This window comes from Theropithecus gelada, chromosome X (genome assembly GCF_003255815.1).
Source record: "Theropithecus gelada isolate Dixy chromosome X, Tgel_1.0, whole genome shotgun sequence".
In the NCBI taxonomy this organism is placed as follows: Eukaryota; Metazoa; Chordata; class Mammalia; order Primates; family Cercopithecidae; genus Theropithecus; species Theropithecus gelada.
The window spans coordinates 31,304,237-31,326,483 of NC_037689.1; the positions used below are offsets into that span (position 1 = coordinate 31,304,237).

Below are 22,247 nucleotides of genomic sequence, written 5' to 3' on the forward strand. Positions count from 1 at the left end.
GGAGTCTCGCTCTGTCGCCCAGGCTGGAGTGCAGTGGCCGGATCTCAGCTCACTGCAAGCTCCGCCTCCTGGGTTTACGCCATTCTCCTGCCTCAGCCTCCCAAGTAGCTGGGACTACAGGCGCCCGCCACCTCGCCCGGCTAGTTTTTTGTATTTTTTTAGTAGAGACGGGGTTTCACCGGGTTAGCCAGGATGGTCTCAATCTCCTGACCTCGTGATCCGCCCGTCTTGGCCTCCCAAAGTGCTGGGATTTCAGTGAAATTTTTGAAGTTCATTGAAAACTTTTGAAGTTCCCTCATATATCTTAATGACCATGATGGAAATATGGGCATTAGTCAGGTTCTAAGTATTCCTTAGACTATGTCATTACTCAACACAGCATGAGGCTAAATTTGTGAGCAAAGTCATGCTGTCTTCTCTGCCCCCTAGTGTGTGTTAGGAGGCCAGGCTGTGCTGCTGCTCCACGGGGCCCTGGTTCCCTATTCATTCTGCTGCATCTCTACCTTGCTGCTGTTTGGCATCATCAGTAAGCTTAGTCAAGAGCATTTCCTCTAGAAATCACATCTTTACTGCAACTTTTCTATGTTTAGGTATGTTTAGATACACAAATACCACTGTGTTACAGTTGTCTACAGTATTTGGTACAGTCACATGATGTTCAGGTTTGTCGTGTAGGAGCCATAGGCTCTACCGTATACTGTAGCCTGTACTGTCTAGGTTTGTGTAAGTATGCTCTATGGTATTCACACAACAGTGATATCACCTAGCGATATATTTCTCAGAACTCATCCTCATTATTAAGCAATGCATAACTGTACATACATTTTCTTTTGCTAGAAGTGTTAAGACAGAATCCAAGTCAGGCTGGGAGCCTAGTCATAACTATTTTATTTAACTACTTTCCCAAGGACTTGGACCTTACACTTACTTTACAGCCAGCCTCAGAAAACTTCCTAGTGGCAACTAAGAGGGTAGAGAAGCTGTGGAGTGGTCTGGAGGGGGCTCTTCCATTCCCACACGCATATGCATGAATCATTTCTCCTATCCTAAAGGCTCTTCGGGAAGAAGCTCTAACTGGTGACGAGAGCAAGGTTTGGGGGCTGCTACACTTTGGCAGTGCAGTGATGGGAAGGTGAGAACACAGTTCTAAAGAACAAGAATTACAGAGTCTGAGGAATATGGGATCTGGACCCCCAGCACATCCCCTTCATAGGTCTCCATGGGTTGGGAGAGCAGGGTCAGCCTCATTTTTGTTGCAGGATTCACTTGCAGTGTGAATTTCAATTGTACTGGCATCAGAACCTGGAGAGGAAAAGACAAAAGACTGTGACAGTGTCTGCATCCTAACAGGTTTGTCATCAGCTTCAGAAAATGTTCAGTATTCAGTGCATGGAGTTTTTCATGTACCAACTTTGGTCAAAGTCCTAGCATTCATCTCATCTGCAAAAAAAAAAAAGAAAAGGAGGTGTGGAAATCTACATCAACTTTCCATCTACATTTTACTAAATCATTACAACGGAAACAAGCCCTACAGAATCATCTAGGCTAGTTGATAGGTGACTGCGGCACAGATGCTGCAGGTGACACAACTGATGGTTTAGGAAGGTTTCGGAGCCCCAGGACACATGCTGTTTGATTTAGGAGCAGAGCACACTCTTGTGACCACTGGTACAGCTTCTACTGAGGACGGTAACTCACACAACAGGGACCCTATGGTTGCCTGGCTACCTACACTCAATTCCAGGAAGTGCCCAAAGGGAGGGAGACCACCACTCTGTAAAACTACGCCACCTCCCAATTGTCTTTTCATGGACGATGCCATATGGTTTTAGCAAGTAGCTCCTCCCTGTCAGCATCTAACTCTACTCATGGAAAACTCATCTCTCAATGCCCAACTAAATACACAGTAGTACATGCCTGGTAACTCTGTCAAATTGGGCTCATTTGTTCTGATTGTGACCCTAGATAAGATGATAAAGTGACGAATGATATTTTTGTAAATACCAGAATGTATTTGTCCAAATATGCTTAGCATTCCCTTCATGAGAAATTGCTGGAGACATTTTTCTCAGGCCTGGATTTCAGGGCAGTTTGCTTCCATGCACAATGTTTTCTTTTAAATCATGAAGAATCTTGTAACTGGTCACATTTTTCTCTTTACTCCCCATCTTGAAAGCCCAAAGCCAAACTACTAATCCATTTTAACTATGTGGGGCTAATTCTACCTGGCTTTCTTTGATTTCATTGTTATTTCCTTTTGTCCTGTTTTCTTTCTCTATTACAATTTTCCCCTTTCTCCTGTCCTCCTTCCAGAATGTGACAAGATTTACAAAAAGCAAACACACTACAAAGAGGGAGAAAAATGTAGGCAGCAATCAGCAGTATGAAAGTTAACACCACTCCCATTGAAAGAGTAATCCTGGATGTCAGTCATCATTCTGATAGTGACAGGAGGCAGCCAAATGCCTAGGCAGATAGGGGCAGGTCTCTGGTTTGGGGTTTCAACCCCACCTTCAAGCCAAAAACAGCCTGAAGGCTGAAAGACTGGACTGCTGGTCCCAGATGAAACCTGCAACCCAAAGTGAGAACTTCTGTTCCTGCCCTTTCTCAATTGATTCTTTCTGAATAATGCCTTTTAACCAATTGAACATTCCCTTTTCCAATACTACCTAAGGCCTGCCCCTCCCCAATTCTGAGCCCATAAAAGCCCTGGACTCAGCCACATTAGGGAAACTTTCCTGCCTTCTGGTAGGGGGACCACTCCTGCATCCCCTCTCTGCTGAAAGCAGTTTCATTACTCAAAACTCCCTGCCTTGCTCACTCTTCTATAGTCAGTGCATCCTCATTCTTCTTGGGCATGGGACAAGAACGTGGGAACTGGTGTGCAAGCCAGACTTGGCCCAGGCGAGCCGGGTGGGCAGGCCGTCTGCTGCGACAGGTAGCATGGCCGAGCAAGGCCTGGGCGGGGCATCACCAGCCAGAGGTCCTCAGCTTGCAAAGTGACCAAGAATAAAATCCTGCATCAATTCCAGCAACACATCTTCCTTCAGAATCTGTGAGACCCTTTGGAACCAATGTCAGAATTATTCTTTCAATCCCCAAATATCCTAGAGTACTTGCTCCAGCCACAACACAGGTTATAGACTTTAAGTGGGGAATACAAAGGTAGAAGACACAGCAGAGGATGGCCTTCCTAACAACAGATGGGGCAAGTGACTGCACTCCAAAAAGCCTCCAAAGCCCTCCACCCATGGGCCTTGCTGACAATCGCAGCTTAGTCTGTGTCCCTCTCAGTTCCCTCACACCCTTAAGCACACTGCCTCTCTCCCTCTCACTCCAGGCTTGGTCCTGCCACAGGACATTTGCACCTCTCTTTTTCTGCCTGTAAAGCTCTTCTGATTTTCTCATGGCTCCTACACTTCATTAAGGTCTCAATTCTAATATTACGTCATGCTCAGGGAGACTCTCATGACACCCTCTCTAAAACCACGCCCCTACCTCCTCCCTGGTTTTTCTTCATGGCATGTCCCACTACCTGGCTGGAATACGATGTCATTATTTGTGTTTTCCATCCTGTCTCTGCCACTAGAGCAGAGAGTCTCAGTGGACAGGGAATGTGTCTTAGTCACCATAGTGTACCTAATGCCCCAGACAACACCTGGCATGTAGAGGATGCCCAATAAACATGGGGAATGGGGCCGGGCGCGGTGGCTCAAGCCTGTAATCCCAGCACTTTGGGAGGCCGAGACGGGCGGATCACGAGGTCAGGAGATCGAGACCATCCTGGCTAATGCGGTGAAACCCCGTCTCTACTAAAAAATACAAAAAACTAGCCGGGCGCGGTGGCCGGCGCCTGTAGTCCCAGCTACTCGGGAGGCTGAGGCAGGAGAATGGCGTAAACCCGGGAGGCGGAGCTTGCAGTGAGCTGAGATCCGGCCACTGCACTCCAGCCTGGGCGACAGAGCGAGACTCCGTCTCAAAAAAAAAAAAAAAAAAAAAACATGGGTAATGGGTCAGTACAGTCATGTAGGTGCCTTGACAGCAACGGGATGCAGCACTAGTACCTTGGAGCACTCATTAAGACATGAGTATAAAGAAGGGCAGGAACAAGCACAATTTTAAAAGATACATGCAGAGTTTGAGAGGACATATTAAGGAACAAAAAAAAAAAGAAAGAAACATTAGACTTATATAGAAAAGAGGAAGTGAGAAATTGAGACATCAGGAGAGATGTGCTTGGAAAGGATTAGGGAAGCCTGAGCTATAGCAAGAGATGACAATATTACCAAGAAGGCAAGTGTGGGCTGGGCGTGATGGCTCCAGCTGTAACCCTAGCACTTTGGGAGGCCGAGTCAGGAGGATCACTTGAGTGTGAGACCAGTCTGGGTAACACAGACCCTATCTCTTTTTTTTTTTTTTTTTTTTTAAAGGCATGATTGCATGTGCCTGTGGTCCCAGCTACTTGGGAGGCTGAGGTGGAAGGATCTCTTAAGCCCAGGAGTTTGAAGTTGCAGTGAGCTGTGATCATGCCACTGCACTCCAGCCTGGGCAACAGAGTGAGATCCCACCTCAAAAAAAAGGCAATTGCAATATGTGTCCCCCCAACAGATACACATGCACCTGCCCACACACACACAAGCACTATGGGCTGTGGGAGGACATGGCACTCAGATCTTCCTCTCAGGTTTGGATTAAGATGAGTCCTGGATAATCTTGGTCTGAGTAACTCAGATCAAGTGTGATGAGCTGCTTGAAGAGCAGGTAAAGGGATTCAAGGATGTGGGGAGGATGGATCTGGCTGTAGATCGCCCAGCCAGATCCTGAGGAGAGTCTGGGTAGCCGACAAGGATGGTGGAGAGGGTGGTTTTGTTAGTGTGGTGAACCTGCTTTTCCTGGAGCCCAGACACCAGCTGGGAAAACTTCTAAAGGAGCCTTCCAGTTCCGGAGCAACATTCTTGCTGGAAGGGGGCTGGTGGCACTTCAAAAAGACTTGATTCTAACAGGGTCACACACTGTTTATGAGGACATCTGGATTCATGGGAACTCATTTGTGATTTCTGTGGTTCTTTTCAAATAGACTCTGGGCTGGGGTGTCACATGGTGGCTTGTGATCAAGGCCTGGACTGAGGACACTCCCCCGTGACCTCACACTTTGGGACATGTTCTGGGTCCTGTGGCTTTGAAGAATTTCTAGTGCTTTCATCCTCTCCCTAGGGCTCCACAGAAGAGAATATTTACGCATGACAACTTTATTGAAGCAAATTCTGCTGGGAGGGAGCTGCCCCAGTTCAGCCTGCCTGTGCTCAGTTCAATGAGTGCTTTCCAGCAGCCTTGAATTTCCAAGGGTTTTCTCTGCTGGTCTTAAAGGTCTCTGTGAGCAGGGAACATGCTGGCTGAGCAAGTCTCTGAGAAGATAATTCAACTAGGCTGTTGGAAGATGTTGACTAATTCCCAATTGTTGCAAAATCTGTGAAGATCTAACATCCCTGCAGGAAATGCACATCCCAGTGACCTCATGGTACCCGAGGGCCAACCCCCTTCCTCATGGCCCCTTTAATGAGCCTTGCAAGTCCAGGCAGGTTGTTTGTATTCTCTCGGCCCCATGCAGTTTTGAGATTTGGACATACAGCCATGCACCACATAATAACCTTTTGGTCAACAACATTCCACATATATGACAGTGGTCCCATAAGATTATAATACTGCATTTGTACTGTACCTTGTCTATATTTAGCCATGTTTATATATACAAGTATTACTGTGCTACAATTGCCTACAGTATTCAGTGCAGTAACATGCTTTACAGGTTTGTAGCTTAGGAGCAAGAGGCTATACCATCTAGCCCAGGTATGTAGTTGGGTATACCCTCTAGGTTTGTTTAAGTGAACTCTGTGGTGTTCACACAGCAATGAAATTGCCTAACATGCATTTCTCAGAATGTATCTTCATCGTTAAGGGATGCATGACTGTATATTGGATGTACCTTGTGCCCTCAACTGCCTTTCTCAGATCCCCTGAAAACTTTGAAGTCCTAGAACTGAAACCCCAACCAGCGGGCACTGAGCATGAACCATAGAAAACATGACACCTGGCCCAACTCCACTTCAAGGTGTTAAATTTGATCTGGCCAGCTCAACAAAGTCCAAGGCCCTAGGGTATGTTCTCTTCCACACCCTCATAGCAACTACAGTTGATGGAGACACCAGGTGTTACTTTTAGGGAGAGGGGAAGTAACAGCAGACCACTGACGGGAAAGCTGATCTCCTAGAGCCCAAGCTGAGACTTCACGTGAGCTGGGTGGGTTTTGCAGAGGAGTGGAATAATGTCCATTTCTTGGGCAGTGTCTCAGGGTGCTACTTGGAGAATAGGCTGCTGAAAAAATTCTGTGTATGCATGGTGCTAGATAAGGGGCCTTACCATTGGGAGGGGGCTGGTCTAACAGCTTACTATAAATTTTGCAAATTATGGAGGGGAAGAGAAGTCCATGCTAACATGATGGCTTTTCAGAGGCAGTGAAAAGAAGCAGCCTTGAAAGGCAGCCCACTGAGTGCCCCAAAGGCTCCTGTTTGAAGTATGACTCCTCCTGTTCCAGAAAAGGGTCTGTCCCTCACAGGTACTTCTGCCTTTCCTACCTTCCTCCATGTGCCCACATTTATCTCTACAGCTTACTTGTGGAAACAAGCTCCAACTGGTCCAAAGCACCCCACTCTCTCCCACTCACTTGTTGCTGTCAGTATTTGAATGAATCAACAGGGCTCCGTTGAAACTATGAGAAGGTAACAGGCACGCGAAGGGGAAGGGCTGGGGCTTTGGGTGTTTGCTGTCTTGAAAGAAGTGCTTTGAAAGAACACTTATTTATATTTCAAAAGCTTTTTTATTTTTTAAATTCCATATCCCAACAGACTTCTGTTTCAGTGGGTTATTAAAATCCAGGTATACACACAGAAAAGGCTAAATAACATCCAAAGGACAACAGGGAGACAGAAATTGTGAGAAAAACAAGGGACTGTGAGAGAGATAAAAGATTATGAGGGAGGATGATTGTGGGAAATAATGAGAATTCTGGGGAAAATGAGGAATTACAGGAGACAAAGTGAATTTGGGAAAGTGAATTTGGGAAGAGATGGGAGCTATGGGGGAGAATGGAGAACTGTGGAAGAGAATGGGGAACTGTTAGCAATAAGAGGAATTTTGACAATCACAAGGAATTAGGAGACACAAGGAATTGTGTGAGACTTAACGTATTGTGGGAGACGCAAGGAATTATGGAAAATCATAAACAGGAAATAGTGGGGGAATTGAGCGAGAACTGTGGAAAAGAAGGAATTGTGGGAGAGATAGAGAATTGTGGGACAGAACAGAAAGGAGTGGGGAAATTGGAATTCTGGGGAGAATAATTTCCTTTGTGAGACACAAAGGAAATTTGGGTAAAGAGAATTTGTAGGAGAGACAAAATGCGATAGAGAAAGGAGAATCTTAGGCTGGGCGCCGTGGCTCATGCCTGTAATCCCAGCACTTTGGGAGGCCAAGGTGGGCAGATCACTTGAGGTCAGGAGTTCAAGACTAGCCTAGCCAAAATGGTGAAACCACATCTCTACGAAAAATACAAAAAAAGTAGCTGGAACTACTAGGGAGCCTGAGGCAGGAGAATTGCTTGAGCCCGAGAGGCAGAGGTTGCAGTGAGCTGAAATCATGCTACTGCACTCCAGCCTGGGCAACAGAGCAAGATTCTGTCTCAAAAACAAAAAAAAAAAAAAAAGGAAGGAGAATCTTAGAAGAGAAACCATGGAGATGTACAAGAATGATGGAGAAATATGGAGGATAATGGGAAAGTGTGGAAGGGAACAGAATTTGGAGGGAGAGGAAAGAATTATGGGAAAGGACAGAATCATGGGGGAAAAAATGGTGGAAAACCGAGACTTACAAGAGAAAAAGGATTATGGGAAAGACAGGGTATTTTGGAAGAGAAAAGAAAAATGTAGAAAAAATAAGAATTTTAGTGAGAATGAGGCACTGTGAGACAGAAAGGGAATTTGGAGAGAGCCAGGGAAGTGTGAGGAATAAAAAAATCATGGGAGAAAATGGAATTGTAAGAGAGAATAGAAATTTGTGAGAGAGAGCAGAGAACAGAGAATTGTGGGAGGGAATAGGTAATTGTGGGCAATATAAGGAATTGCGGACGAAAGGAATTGTGGAAGGCAAGATATTGCAGAAAAGAGAACTGCGCCAGGCACAAAGGATTAATGGGAAAGACTAGAAAGTTATGGGAAGGTGATGAAATTGTGAGGAAAGGTCAGGAATTGTGAAGGAGAATGTTGAATTTGGGGAGAGAAATTATGGCAGAAAATGAAAAATTATAAAAGAACTGCATGTGAGACAATAGACAGCAGAATTATAGAAAAAGAGATTTGTGAAAGATAATAAAAAATTGTAGGAGAAATAGAGAATCTGTGGCAAAGACAAAGATTGTTGGATAAATGGGGACTGAATGAGAGAAACAGGGAACTGTGGGAGAGACCAGAGAACCATGAGAAAGACAGGGATCGTGAGATGAACAGGGAATTATGGGAGGAAACAGAGGATTGTAGGAACGACCAAGATTGTGGGAGAGATAAGGAATTATGGGAGAGCAGGGAATTGTGTGAAGGACAGGAATTGTGGAGAACAGACAGTTGTGGGAGAAACAAAGAAGTATGGGAAAACAAGGCATTGTGAGAAAGACAGACTTGTAGGAAACATACAGGACTATAGGTGGGAATACAGAATTGTGGGAAAGAGCTGCAATTGTGGGAAAAGCAGGAAATGGCGGGAGAGAATACTGAATCTTGGGAGAAAAGGAATTATGGTGCAGAATTAGTTGTAGGAGAAATGGAATTACAGGGCAGAGATAATGTGGTATAGACAGAATACAATTATAAAAGAAAGATTTCTGAAATAGAAGAATGGAGAATTGGTCAGGTGCGGTGACTCACATCTATAATCCCAGCACTTTGGGGGACCGAAGTGGGCAGATCACTTGAGGTCAGGAGTTTGAAACTAGCCTGGCCAACATGGCGAAACCCCATCTCTACTAAAAATACAAAATTAGCCAGGCATGGTGGCGTGCTCCTGTAGTCCCAGCTACTCTGGAGGCTGAGGCACAAGAATCACTTGAGCCCAAGAGGTGGAGGTTGCAGTAAGCTGAGGTCGTGCCACTGTACTCACCCTGGGCAACAGAGTGAATGAGACATCATCTCAAAAAAAAAAAAAAAAAAAAAAAGAATGGCAAATTCTGAGAGAAAGAAGAGACATGTGGGAAAGAATAAATTGTTAGAGAAATATGGTACAGTGGGAGAAACAGGAAATTGCTGGAGAAAGACAAGGATTGTGGGAGACACAAGGTATTGTGGGAAACACAAGGCATTATGGAAAATTGTGAAGCTGTATTGTGGGAGAAAAAAGCAATCATGGGAAAGATGGGGGTTGTGGGAGACTCAAGGTACCATGGGAGAAACACAGAATTGTGGGAAAGACAAGGCTTGTGGGAGATTCCAGGTATTATGGGAGATTCACGGCATTATGAAAAATTGTAAAAAGGGATTGTGGGAGAAACGAGGAATTGTGGGAAAGATTAGGATTGTGGGGGACTCAAGGTATTGTGAGAAAGAGAACTGTGGGAAAAAAAAAGATTATTGGGAAGAATGGAGAATTATGGGAAAGAGGAGGAATTGAGGGACAGGCCGGAATTGTGGTAGAGAATGGATACTTGTGGGAGAGAACAAATTAGAGTGGAGAATGGAGAACTGTAGGAGAGACAGATTGTGGTAGAAAATAGATTATAGAAGAGGCCTGACGTGGTGGCTCACGCCTGTAATTCCAAAACTTTGGGAGGCCGAGGTGGGCAGATCACAAAGTCAGGAGTTCCAGACCAGCCTGGCCAACATGGTGAAACCCCATCTCTACTAAAAATACAAAAATTAGCTGGGCGTGATGGTAGGTGCCTGTAATCCCAGCTACTCAGGAGGCTGAGGCAGGAGAATCATTTGAACCCAGGAGGCGGAGGTTGTGGTAAGCTGAGATCACGCCATTGCACTCCAGTCTGGGCAACAAGAGCAAAACTCCGTCTCAGAAAAAAAAAAAAGAAAGAAAGAAAAAGAAAATAGGTTATAGAAGAAAACAGATTTTCAAGAAAAAATAGAATGGAGAATTGTGGGAGAAAACAATTGTTAGGGGAATGTTGTTGTGAGAGAAATAGGGAATTATGAGAGAAAAAAAGAATTGTGAGACAGACAGGTGACTGTGGGAAAGAATGCCAAATTATGGGAGAGCCATGGAACTCTGGGAGAAATACAGAATTGGGGAAAATACAGGGAGATACACGGAATTGTGGGAGAGACAGGGAATTATGAGAGAAACAGAATTGTGGGAGAGTAGGGAGGATTGAGGGTCGAACCAAGAATGGCGGGGTGGGTGTGGTATGGAATTGGGGAGATAAAAGGCATTGTGGGAGAGACAGCTATGCTCCTTTCTGGCCATGTTCCTGGGCTCTGAATGGGCCTCGCCCCACCTGTGTGGGAACATAGCACCTGTGTTCTATCCTAACCACGACCCCTCCACTCCCAAGAAGCCCTAAGCCTCAGCCTCACCGGCCTGGGCTTCTCCCCAGGATGATCCCTAAATCTTGCAAGTTTGTGTACTAGCACACTCGTCTTCCAGGAAAGATCTATACTCTTGCTCCCACCAGAAATGCCCTGCCCTTAGTAGCCACATCCCTCCTGCCAGACTCTGCCCCTTCCCTCTCACCAGGCCCCACCCCAAAACACAGTCCCAGCCAGGCCCTATAAGCTCCACCCAGGCCCCACCCCTCCTGCCAGGCCATGCCCCCCTGGCTCGCTCCCTGGAGGGAAACCAGGAGGTACCAAGGGGCTGGGTCTCCTGAGAGCCAGCGCAGGTCCAGGAGCTGGGTGCCTGCACATCTAGGGAGTCAAAAGCTGTTCAGGTGCACAATCCTTCCCTAATAATGACTCTCTTCAGGATTCTCCCAGATCCAAACACCTCGGCTTGATGAGCAGAGAGTGTTCAGCAACAAGGCACAATGGTGACGGGGTGTGGAACCCAGCTCCATCCAGCAGCTCTCCGCCTTCCTAAGCGGAGACACAGATCCCCTCAATGGAAACTGCTGCCACAATCACAAAACACGATGCATTACGTGTTTTCTCCCACGCCCAGGCACTGGGCTGGTCCTACAAGCAAACTGCAGTGTCTCTCCACTTAAAAACCTTAACTGGCCTTTCACTGGCCACCGGATAAAGCCCAAATGCCTTAGCAGAATCTTTATAAACCCTTCACCACTTCTCCAGCTTCCCGCAAGACCTCCATACCACGCTGAGCCACAGTCGTCCCCAAACAAGACGTAGACTTCCTGTGCTAACTCAACACCGCGTCTTCCTCATCTGAATTTTCTGTCTCCTCTTTGCCCATGCTGTTCTATCATGTAAGACCCGGCCCACACATCACCTGCTCCAGGAACTCACCAGTGTTCCAAAACCAACGTAGTCCTGCATTGCCTGTGTTCCTTTAACTCTTCACAGGTTTTTAAAAATAAAAAATAGTATTGTGCTTACTTACTTGTGAGTTTCACAAATTACACTTCTCAGGAACACTCACCTATCCCGGCTAAAATGCTGTTGAATATTTGCTTAAGACGAAATTCAGTTAACTTGTGTGAAGTACTTAGTAAGTTCCAGACACCATATCAGATACTTAATAAAGCTCAATGCCAGCCTACTGGTCTTGTAGTGAAACCAAAAGCAGTAGGGTCTGAAGGGTATGATGAACAAGTTGAACTTTATCTCCATGGTCTACATAGGGAGAAGCCCATGGCTAACTTTTTTCTGTATCGGCCATAGTAATGATCAGGTGTAGCCAATAGGAAAGCGGCTCTGGTAAGGGGTTTTCCTTGACTTTCTGCACAGAAGTAGTATTTGATGCACACTTAACTTACCCAAATTCACCTCTACTTAGTGAGGGGCTGGGGAGGTATGGCAGGGTGAGTAGGTGAGGATTTACATAGTCCCAGGGATCCTGCTGCCTGCAAGCTGGTAAAGCTCTGGTAGGAAAATCTGAATGACACCTGCGTTTCCCCCACCACTGGCAGAAGGGAAGCACATTCTGGGGTGACAGATAAGTGGCCCCAGAGACATACCCACCAGGAAAGATTTAGAAGGGATCCTAAAACTGTCCCCAAACAATACAATGGTGATGAGAGCCAAAAGTCAGATGTGGAAATATTAAAAAATGTGAGGTGTCCTAGGCAGCAAATTCATTTTAATTTCTGAATAAAAGCCTTTTTAATTCTTTTTAGATTAATGTATGCAAATTCCTACATAGGGTTACCATACAAAATGGTGATGACTGCATGTTATGGGCAATTTTAAGATATTCGAAGGGTGACTAGATGCAAACTTATGACCCTAACCACCACCTCAGTACCACCACCACTTTATACTTTTTTTTTTAAGAGATGGGGTCTCACTATGTTGCCCAGTCTGGACTCCAACTCCTGGCCTCAAATGATCCTCCTTCCTCAGCCTCCTGAGTAGCTGGAAATACAGGTTCATACTACCAGGCCAGGCCACTTTATACTTTTGCAGACATTTGTTGTTAATTTTGAAAACTCAGTCTGTGCTTCAAGCTCTGTCCTCAAAAAGCCTGACAGATGTTACCTAACAATATGTCACTTGGAGTTCTAAATCGGCAGCTGCCATTTTTACAGGAATTCTTCCCACAATAAAAAAATACTGATTGTATTTCTCGTTTTTCTCAAAAGGCTTTCCTTTTGTTCTTTCCTTTTCCTCCAATGTTTTCTCCAATTGCTATTTTCATTGATTGTTCTATTATTAGAATAGAATGATTTTTTAAAATATTTTAATTTTCTCCAATAGACTGTGAGATCCTTGAGGGCCAGGTTTACACATCTCCAGTATCTCCACCCCACTCAGCTCCTAGTACACAGCCTGGTAGAGTTTTGGGCAGTCATAAGTCGTTATTAACAGAATTAGAATGGGCCAGGTGCAGTGGCTGAGGCCTATAATCATAGCACTTTGGGAGGCCAAGGTGGGAGGATCATTTACAGGAGTTTAAGACCAACCTGGGCAACATAGGGAGACCCCAACTCTACAAAATAAATTTTTAAAAAACACACACATAAAGCCAAAGAAAATTAGCAGGATATGGTGGCACCTGCCTGTGGTCCTAACTACTCAGGAGGCTGAGGTGGAAAGATTGCTTGAGCCCAGGAGATCAAGGCTGCAGTGAGCCATGTTGGTTCCACTGCACTTCAGCCTGGACAACAGAGTGAGACCCTGTCTCATAAATAAGTAAGTAAATAAATAAATCAAAGAATAGGTGTATCCATACGATGAAATATTATCAATCCATAAAAAGAATGAAGTTCTGACACCTGCTACAACATAGGTGAATCTAGAAAACAGTATCCGAAGTAAAAGAAACCAGACACAACAGGACAAATATTACACAACGCCCTTTCTATGTAAGATCCAGAACAGCAAAACCATAGAGACAGAAAGGAGATTCATGGTTGCCAGGGGCTGGGGAGAAGAGATGGGAAATGACTCCTTGGGGACACAGGGTTTCTTTCTGCAATGATGAACATGTTCTGACTTAGATAGTGGTGACGTGTGCACAACCACTGAAATGTGCCATTTAAAGGGGTGAACTTTGTGGTATGTGAATTATATCTCAAATTTTTTAAAAAGCCAAGGGGCCGGGTGCAGTAGCTCAAGCCTATTATCCCAGCACTTTGGGAGGCTGATGCAGGAGGACCACTTGAGACTAGTCTGGGCAACATAATGGGACCTCATGTCTCCAAAAACTAAAAAATAAAATAAACTAGGCATGGTGGTGTGCACCTGTAGTCCCAGCTACTCAGGAGGCTCGGGTGGGAGGATTGCTTAAGCCCAGGAGGTGGAGGCTGCAGTAAGCCGTGTTCCTTCCACTGTGCTCTAGCCTGGGTAACAGAGGGAGACCCTGTCTCAAAAAACAAAAACAAAAGCAGGGAGCCCTCACAGACAGCAGCCTCCAGGAATGGCTGCCCTGCTTATTTTTCTATTGGATCTTTATTTGCTTTTGCTAAAACCTCTGTGTGAAAACATCCAACCTTTGAGCGGCAGATCTAGGCAACAGCTTGCTGGAGGGAGCGGAGGTAAGGAAATGCTGATGGATTTTGTTTGGTGGTGGTGATTGGGGTGGGGTGCAGGGGACTTTTACTGTTATTTCTAGTGTTTTATTTGACTGTCAAATATCTGCTCGGCCACTTTGAAACACCAGGATGGGAATACAAAGCCAAACAATTCAAGATAACATTTTTGGCTTCATTCCCCAGATGGTATCAGTAACTCTACAGACTAACAGCAGATCCAGCTGGTGGGTTCCTCATGCTTCGTGAACTATTTGTACCAGATGGAAAGTCTGTAAATACATCCTCTCTGTGTGCCTTTTAGCTTCAGCCAGAACCATCTCTTTCTCTTCGTGACTCCCAATTTCAACCAGACAATATTGTATCATGGAATCAATTCATCAGTTAGTTCATCACCATATTTTTTGGCCTTCAAAGTAAACCAAGTTTGTCACCTGAAAGTGAACCTTCCTTCAGTGTATTTGTTTGGTTTTGTTTTTGTTTTGTTTTTTTAGACGAGGTTTCACTCTTGTTGCCCCAGCTTGAGTGCAATGGCACGATCTCAGCTCACTGCAACCTCCTCCTCCCAGGTTCAAGTGATTCTCCTGCCTCAGCCACCCAAGTAGCTGTGATTACAGCGTGTGCCACCACACCGGCTAATTTTGTATTTTTAGTGGAGATGAGGTTTCACCATGTTGGTCAGGCTGGTCTCGAATTTCTGACCTGAGGTGATCCGCCCACTTTGGCCTCTCAAAGTGCTGGGATTACAGGTATGAGCCACCACACCAGGCTATTTTTGTATTTTTAGTAGAGATGGGGTTTCACCATGTTGGTCAAGCTTGTCTCTAACTCCTGACCTCAAGTGATCCACCCGCCTTGGCCTCCCTTCAGTGTATTTGAATAGTAGGAATGGAAAAGAAAATGGAACTCCTTAAGCCATTTCCAAACATCTTTCTACATATTATTTTTCTTACTCCAAATTTCAACATTATTTTGGTACACCACATGACCGGATTGTGTGGTATTTGTCTTTGGTTTTGTGTTTGTGTGCATTTAGCTCAGACAACATCTGGAAAAAAATCACATTTTTAGATCCAAGCCTAATTATTCTGAGACACTGGTTGTGAACTGGGGGCCACTGTGGTCCCCCAAGAAACATGTCAATGTCTGGAAAGAGTTTTGGTTGTCACAATTGGGCGAGTGCAACTGGCAGCTAGTGAGTCCACATGAGGGGTGCTGCTAAACACCGCACCATGCACAGGGCAGCGCCTGGGACAAAGAATCCTCTAAGGCTTTCCAAGGGGAGCCCTGGGACCCCAAAGTCTACCTGCTGTGGCAAACAAGGCATTACCTTCAGACAGCATGCTCAGAGCTTCATCAGAAGTCTGCCCACCCACTTGAGACACCTTCTTGGAAGCAGGGTTTTCCTGGGGCACCCGGGAGTCCAGCGGGGATGGGTGAGCCCCATCAGCAGCCGAGGTGGTCAGTGATTCCCACTGGATCTCCTTCCTGGGAGACTGAAAACCCAGGCTACATCCTGTCCAGCCATAGAAGGCCAAAGACAAGAGAAATCCCTGGGCTGGATTCAGGATTCCCTGGAGAGAGGACAGAAAGACACATGGCAGTCAGCGCAGTGTGGCAGGAGTCAGAGCCCTGGGCTGTCACAGAGTGACACACTCCCCTCAGGATGCCCACAGGGCTGGGCTCGCTTGGAAGTGACCATGGGTTGGCTGGTGGCTGGTTGACTGGTTGGTGGGTTGGTTTGGGGCAAGATGAAGATTGGCCACAGTAGGTGCTGTACCTTCGAGGGTGCCTGAAAGTAGAGGGGGGTGGGGAGAGGAGAGGGTGGGGAGGAGCTGGAGTAGAGAAGGGAAGAGAGGGGACAGAGGATGAGAGAGAGGAGGGAAGGCAGGAGAAGGAGAAAGTGGGAGGGGAGGGTGGGGGAGGAGAAGAGGGCGGCAGTGGGAGAAGGGGAGAGGGAGCGCTGTAGCACAGGGACTGAACAACCAGCTCCTCCTGCAGCCTGGGGGCCTCTGTTCTCCCCAGTTTGCCACCCTGTGCTGCCAACGGAGCACTTGATGTAATAAAGGTTCCTGAGGCTCAGACGGAGTCTGGGAAACATCCCTCCACTCGTGTGTGCTGAGGACACATAAAGTTCACCAGAGGAACCCAGCCAAGCTCCAAACCACATGCAGTGATGGAAGGGCCAGTGCTGGTTCCATTTGAAAGTCTTTGTGAATGAGCCTTTCCCCATTTCAAAAACAATATAAATATGGATTCTGTGTAGCACAATATGCACCTCCCTGCCAACAACACGTGTGCATTTCTTCTTATAAAGGTGAGAGAATGACAGCACTGGGGCAGCCTGCCCATGGGACTTCTACCCCATCATTCTCTTCATGTATGTCCATCCAATACGTGTATTTTTTTCTATTTCTTTTTTTTTCATTGTTTCCTCATTGAAAAAAGATAAACATGTTTTTCTTTAGTTGTAATTGGTATAATTGTATATATTTGATTTCCCAGTTAATACCAGAGATTTCATAATCATCATTTTTAACATCTGAGTAATATTCCATCAAGATGAAACACCATAATTTACTTAACCATTTTTCTTTCTTTCTTTCTTTCTTTCTGTCTGTCTGTCTGTCTGTCTTTCTTTTTTTGAAATCTGGGTTGCCTATAATGCTTTACAATTATGAAGGATAATGCTACCAGGAATATATCCATCTGTGTGGCTTTTTCATGGTCTGAAACATTCCTTCAAGATCCACGCTCTGATATTGAGAGACTGCCAGGAGCTTTGATACACTGCGCCAAACTGATTGACCAGAGTTGAAGCATTTAATAAGGATCCCAACAACAAACAAAGCAGCCAGCTAGCACACTAAGGCCAGGAGCCTATTTAACTCATTCTGTATTTAAATACAATATATTGTACTTCTGACTGCTTCTTTTTCTTCTGATTTTTTTTTTCAAACAGAAAATGTTAAATCTAGATAATTAAAAAAAGAGATGGGGTCTCCCTACATTGCCCAGGGTGGTGGCATACACCTGTAGTCCCAGTTACTCAGGAGGCTGAGACGGAGGATTGTTTGAGCCCAGGAGTTTGAGGCTGCAGTGAGCTATGGTCGTGCCACTGCTTTCCAGTCTGGGTGACAGAGTGAGACCTTGTCTCTAAAACAAATACATTAATTAAATAATTCACTAATTAAAATACAATACAGATTGACCTACCATAATAAACCATGTGGTCTTGGCTGCAGTTCTGACAGGTTTCAAAGAACCTCCATTGATATCTGTTTGCATCTCAAGATAGAATAAAAGGCTTTCATTGATGATATTCGACAACCAACTATTAGAAAGAAAATGGCAACAAGTAAAGAGAACATGCAATGAAACTCGTTTTTAAATGCTGGGGAGTCAGAGAAGAATTTCTACCAAGACCTAAAAGTACTAACTCTCGGTACAGACATGGCCACTTCTGCAGTAAGAAACTAAGAGGGCCAGGTGCAATGGCCCCCTCCTGTAATCCCAGCACATTGGGAGGCTGAAGCAGGAGGATTGCTTGAGCCCAGGAGTCCGACACCAGCCTGGGCAACATAGTGAAACTCGTCCCTACAAAAATAAAAAATAAAATTAACCAGGTGTGGTGGTGCACACCTGTAGTCCCAGCTACTTGGGAGGCTGGGGTGGGAGGATCACTTGAGCTCAGGAAATCAAGCCTGCGGTGAGTTATGAATGTGCCACTGCACTCCAGCCTGGGGGACAAAGTGAGACCCTGTCTCAAAAAGAAAAAGAAAGAAATGAAACTAAGAGGAACCGGCACACTAAGCATTTAATTTAAAAAATAAATTCGTTTTCTCAGTCTAAAGCACAGATCAGCAAATCCTTCCAAGGGTAACACTCAACACCATATCATGGTGTAAGGTTCTAGCACTGTATCAAATAACCCAGAATTCATTCTTTGAAGAACAACATACAGTTTTGATGGAGATCAAAACAATTTTTTCTTGACTTATTTTAGCATTTTTCAATGTTATTTTAGGTGGCTCAGTGAAATATGAAATGTGGAACTGGGTGTATTTTTAGTAGGAGATGATTTATATAGCTCCAAGAAAGGTGTCCAAACAAAGCTCATATCAGATGAATTATTATTACTATTATTTTTTAGAGACAAGGTCTTGCTTTGTCACACAGGCTGGAGAGCAGTGGCATGATCATAGCTCACTGTAACCTCGAACTCCTAGGCTCAAGTGATCCTCTTGCCTCAGCCTCCCAAGTAGCTGGGACTATAGGCATGTGCCGCCATTCCTGGCTAATTGTTGTTATTGTTGAGTGGGAGGTCTCACTAAATTGCCCACGATGGTTTTGAACTCCTGACCTCAAGGAATACTCCTGCCTCCAACTACTAAAGCGTGAGCTACCACGACCAGCACAGGTGAATTTTTAACATCACAAGTACTTGCCCTGTCCTGCAAGGTACTGATTCACCACAGTGCAGCATGTTCTGATTCCAGTTTTGTTTGTTTGTTTGTTTGTTTGTTTTTGCATTGGTTACAGGTCTATTTTCAAAGTATCTACCTGAAAGGTTTGGACAGGATACCAGTGGTGGGGAAAAATGAGGAGAGACAAACTGCTCAGGCCGTTCTCCAACCTTCTTGACCAAAGACGTGTCCTTGCCCCTCTGTCAGGTACAGGAATTCTGGTGTCAGGAGTGAGGCAAATGGGTGAGTTTATAAAGCATGACCAGCTGAGTGTGGTGGCTCACGCCTGTAATCCCAACACTTTGGGAGGCCGAGGCAAGTGGATCACTTGAGGTCAGGAGTTTGAGACCAGCCTAGCCAACGTGGTGAAACCTCAACTCTACTAAAAATATAACAATTAGCTGGGTGTGGTGGCATGCACCTGTAATCCCAGCTACTCGGGAGGCTGAGGCAGGAGAATCACTTGAACCTGAGAGGTGGAGGTTGCAGTGAGCTGTGATTGCGCCACTGCACTCCAGCCTGGGTGACAGAGAAAGACCTTGTCTCAAAAAAAAAAAAAAAAAAAAAAAAAGCATAAACAACCCCTTTGTTTTGGTTAACCCCAGCAATGCGCATGGTTGGGACATTTCAAAACTAAATTTGGGTGTTTGTTTTCTAAGGGCTTTATAAATAATTTGAGTAGATTTCAATGTTTTTCCAGAAATTCATGAATTTTGGACTTGCTCCCCTGTCCTCTGTGCCTTTCCTTAAAGGGCACCTAGCACAGTCTCAAAGATTTCCTTCCCAAAGGCTCTTCCCTTTGGAACTTCCAGTCACACATGCAACATGGCAAGTTGTTTCCACAGCCCTTCCCACTGGCAATAAAAATATACATATATAGAAGAAAAGTTACCAAATAATTAAAACCAGCATTATCTTGAAAAATCGGATCTTGATCACGGCTCCCATCCTTCTCTCGTTCTCTGTGTAAATGCCTTGTCTTCCTTTAAGTAAAGAGGCCACTGTGAAGAACAGAAGGAACTATGTGTGATGTTCATTATTCATGTTTATGGAGTGACAGAGAAGGCAATGGAAGCAGGTGTGAGCCCACAAGCAAGGCTAGAGGGGCAGGAAGCAAAGCAAGTCACTGACATTCATTCCTCACAACTTCCAGGTTGGAGTCCTCATAGACCCTAAGGAATATACATATTTTTAAACTTCTGCTTTGAAATAATTTTAGATTTGCATAAAAGTTGCAAAGATGGCACAGAGAGTCCCTGTATACCCTTTACCCAGATTCCCCTCAATGTAAGCATCTTATGCAACCATGGGGATGTTCTTCACAACTATGAAATTAACACAGATACATTACTATGAACTAAACTCCCAATTTTGGCTGGGTGCAGTGGCTCACACCTGTAATCTCAGCACTTGGGAGGCCAAGGTGGGTGGATCATTTGAGGTCAGGAGTTTGAGACCAGCCTGGCCAACATGGTGAAACTCTATCTTTACTAAAAATACAAAAATTTGCCGGACATGGTGGTGTACGTCTGTAATCCCAGCTATTCGGGAGGCTGGTGCACGAGAATCCCTTGGACTTGGGAGGCAGAGATTGCAGTGAGCCAAGATCATGCCACTGCACTCCAGCCTGGGTGACAGAGCAAGACTCCGTCTCAACATAAATAAATAAATAAATTCCCAATTTTATTTGAATGTTCCTAGTTCAGAAACTATATTTTTAAAGGCTCGTTTTCTCTGTTATAAAAATAGAGGTGCAGTGGCTTACACCTGTAATCCTAGAATTTTGGGAGGCTGAGGCAGGTGGATCACCTGAGGTCAGGAGTTTGAGGCCAGCCTGGCCAACATGCTGAAACCCCATCTCTACTAAAAATACAAAAATTAGCTGGGTGTAGTGGCAGGTGCCTATAATCCCAGCTACTCGGAGGCTGAGACAGGAGAATTGCTTGAACCTGGGAGGCAGAGGTTTCAGTGAGCCGAGATCACGCCACTTCATTCCAGCCTGGGCAAAAGAGCGAAACTCCATCTCAAAAAAATAAAAATAAAAATAGTGCACACTTGTTAAAATATTGAAAAAAAATTTGATTCCTTCTTATAGACAAGTTAGAAAATATTTAAAAGTTTAGAGAAGTATGAATGACCCATGGTCCCTCCACCCAGAGATAACCACTGTTAACATCTTAGTATATTTCTTTTCAGTCTTTTTTCTATAAGTCATTTCTATTTATCAGCTAAAATCACTATTTTTGATGAGATTTTGTTTAAAAATGCTATATTTAACACACTATATTTAAATGTAGATATGCACCGGGCGTGGTGGTTCATGCCTGTAATCCCAGCACTTTGGGAGGCCAAGGTGGGTGGATCACCCAAGGCCAGGAGTTCAAGACCAGCCTGGCCAACATGGCAAAACCCCATCTCTACTAAAAATACAAAAAAAATTAGCTGGGCGTGGTGGCACGTGCCCATAGTCCCAGCTACTCGGGAGGCTGAGGCATGAGAATCACTTGAACATGGGTGGCAGAGGTTGCAGTGAGCCGAGATCACGCCACTGCACTCCAGCCTGGGGTGACAGAGCAAGACTCTGTCTCAATAAAAAGAAAAAAAAAAGTGTAGATATGAAGAGAATAGTCCAAAGAATCACAATAATTTTATATTACCAATGATAGAGTACTCTCAACAATGTTTTTAAAAAGTTCAACAATCAACAGGTGATCTTCAAAGGACCTCTCAGTTAAGGCAAATTTCCTTATTCCCATTCTGTCCTTGAGAGATCTCTGGCAGCCTGAGGAGGTGGGAGGCTCACTCCAGGACACACTTCCTTGAGGGGAAAGTAGGGGCTGGACTGCAGGTCTCCAGCCCCAGCCTAGAAGTCTTTCCCAGACATGTTGTCAACGACTTCATTCCTCTTATCCTTTTCTAACCATTGACCTTGACTCATTTCCTGTGCTCCACTTCCTGTTTCCTGCCCATCTGAGAAAAAAATATCAGCCAAGTGCATTATGGGACTGGAGCCGCCTCAGTACATACTCAGCCCCTTCCCCCTCCCCTCTCTTCTTCTGTTCCTCTCGTACCTCCACAGTCGTCCAAGGGTACTCCTGCAGCCAACCCAGGAGAACCCCAATACAGAAGTGAAAAGTCAACTAGTCCTGGCACTGAGCTAACAAACGATGGCACAGAACTTGTGCGGGCAGAGGCCTGCACATTTTCATTTATTGAACCTGCTTACTTTCTGAAGCTGTGATCTGCTGATGTCTCCAGAGGATGACAAATGAGATCAACTGTCCTGGAGAATTCCAGGACATGTGTCACTGTCTGAGCCCGAGGCATGGGGCCGCTCACAGTGGCCGTGTACCCAGAGAGCTTCCCTAGTATTTACCTGCTGTCACTGTCTTTTGGAACAGGATGGGGTTGGCCATGAGAACCAGCAGCAGGGGCAGGTACATGGTGACATAGTGGGGGATGGCATGGTCCAGACCCCGCTCACACCTGAGAGAGGAAAACCAAAGTCATTCTTCTCAAAAGCAAAGCTTTGGCTAAAAGACATCTACTTATCTGGAAGTCAAGATAAGAGGATGAGAATGAAA

The 22,247-nt window shown here is 45.1% G+C and overlaps 1 protein-coding gene across 1 annotated transcript in view; it reads right to left on the reverse strand.

Annotated features, from left to right (window-relative positions):
* Positions 1-874: 874 nt before the first annotated feature.
* The window catches only part of GPR143 (G protein-coupled receptor 143), a 43,042-nt gene continuing 21,669 nt past the window's right edge, over positions 875-22,247 (reverse strand). The window contains exons 5-9 of the mRNA XM_025371825.1: positions 22,040-22,149; positions 19,556-19,664; positions 17,414-17,531; positions 15,528-15,771; positions 875-1,302 (exon numbers count right to left, since the gene is read on the reverse strand). Of these exons, the coding sequence (XP_025227610.1) occupies positions 1,208-1,302; positions 15,528-15,771; positions 17,414-17,531; positions 19,556-19,664; positions 22,040-22,149 (676 nt within the window). The 3' untranslated portion in view covers positions 875-1,207. The remainder of the gene's footprint in view (positions 1,303-15,527; positions 15,772-17,413; positions 17,532-19,555; positions 19,665-22,039; positions 22,150-22,247) is intronic.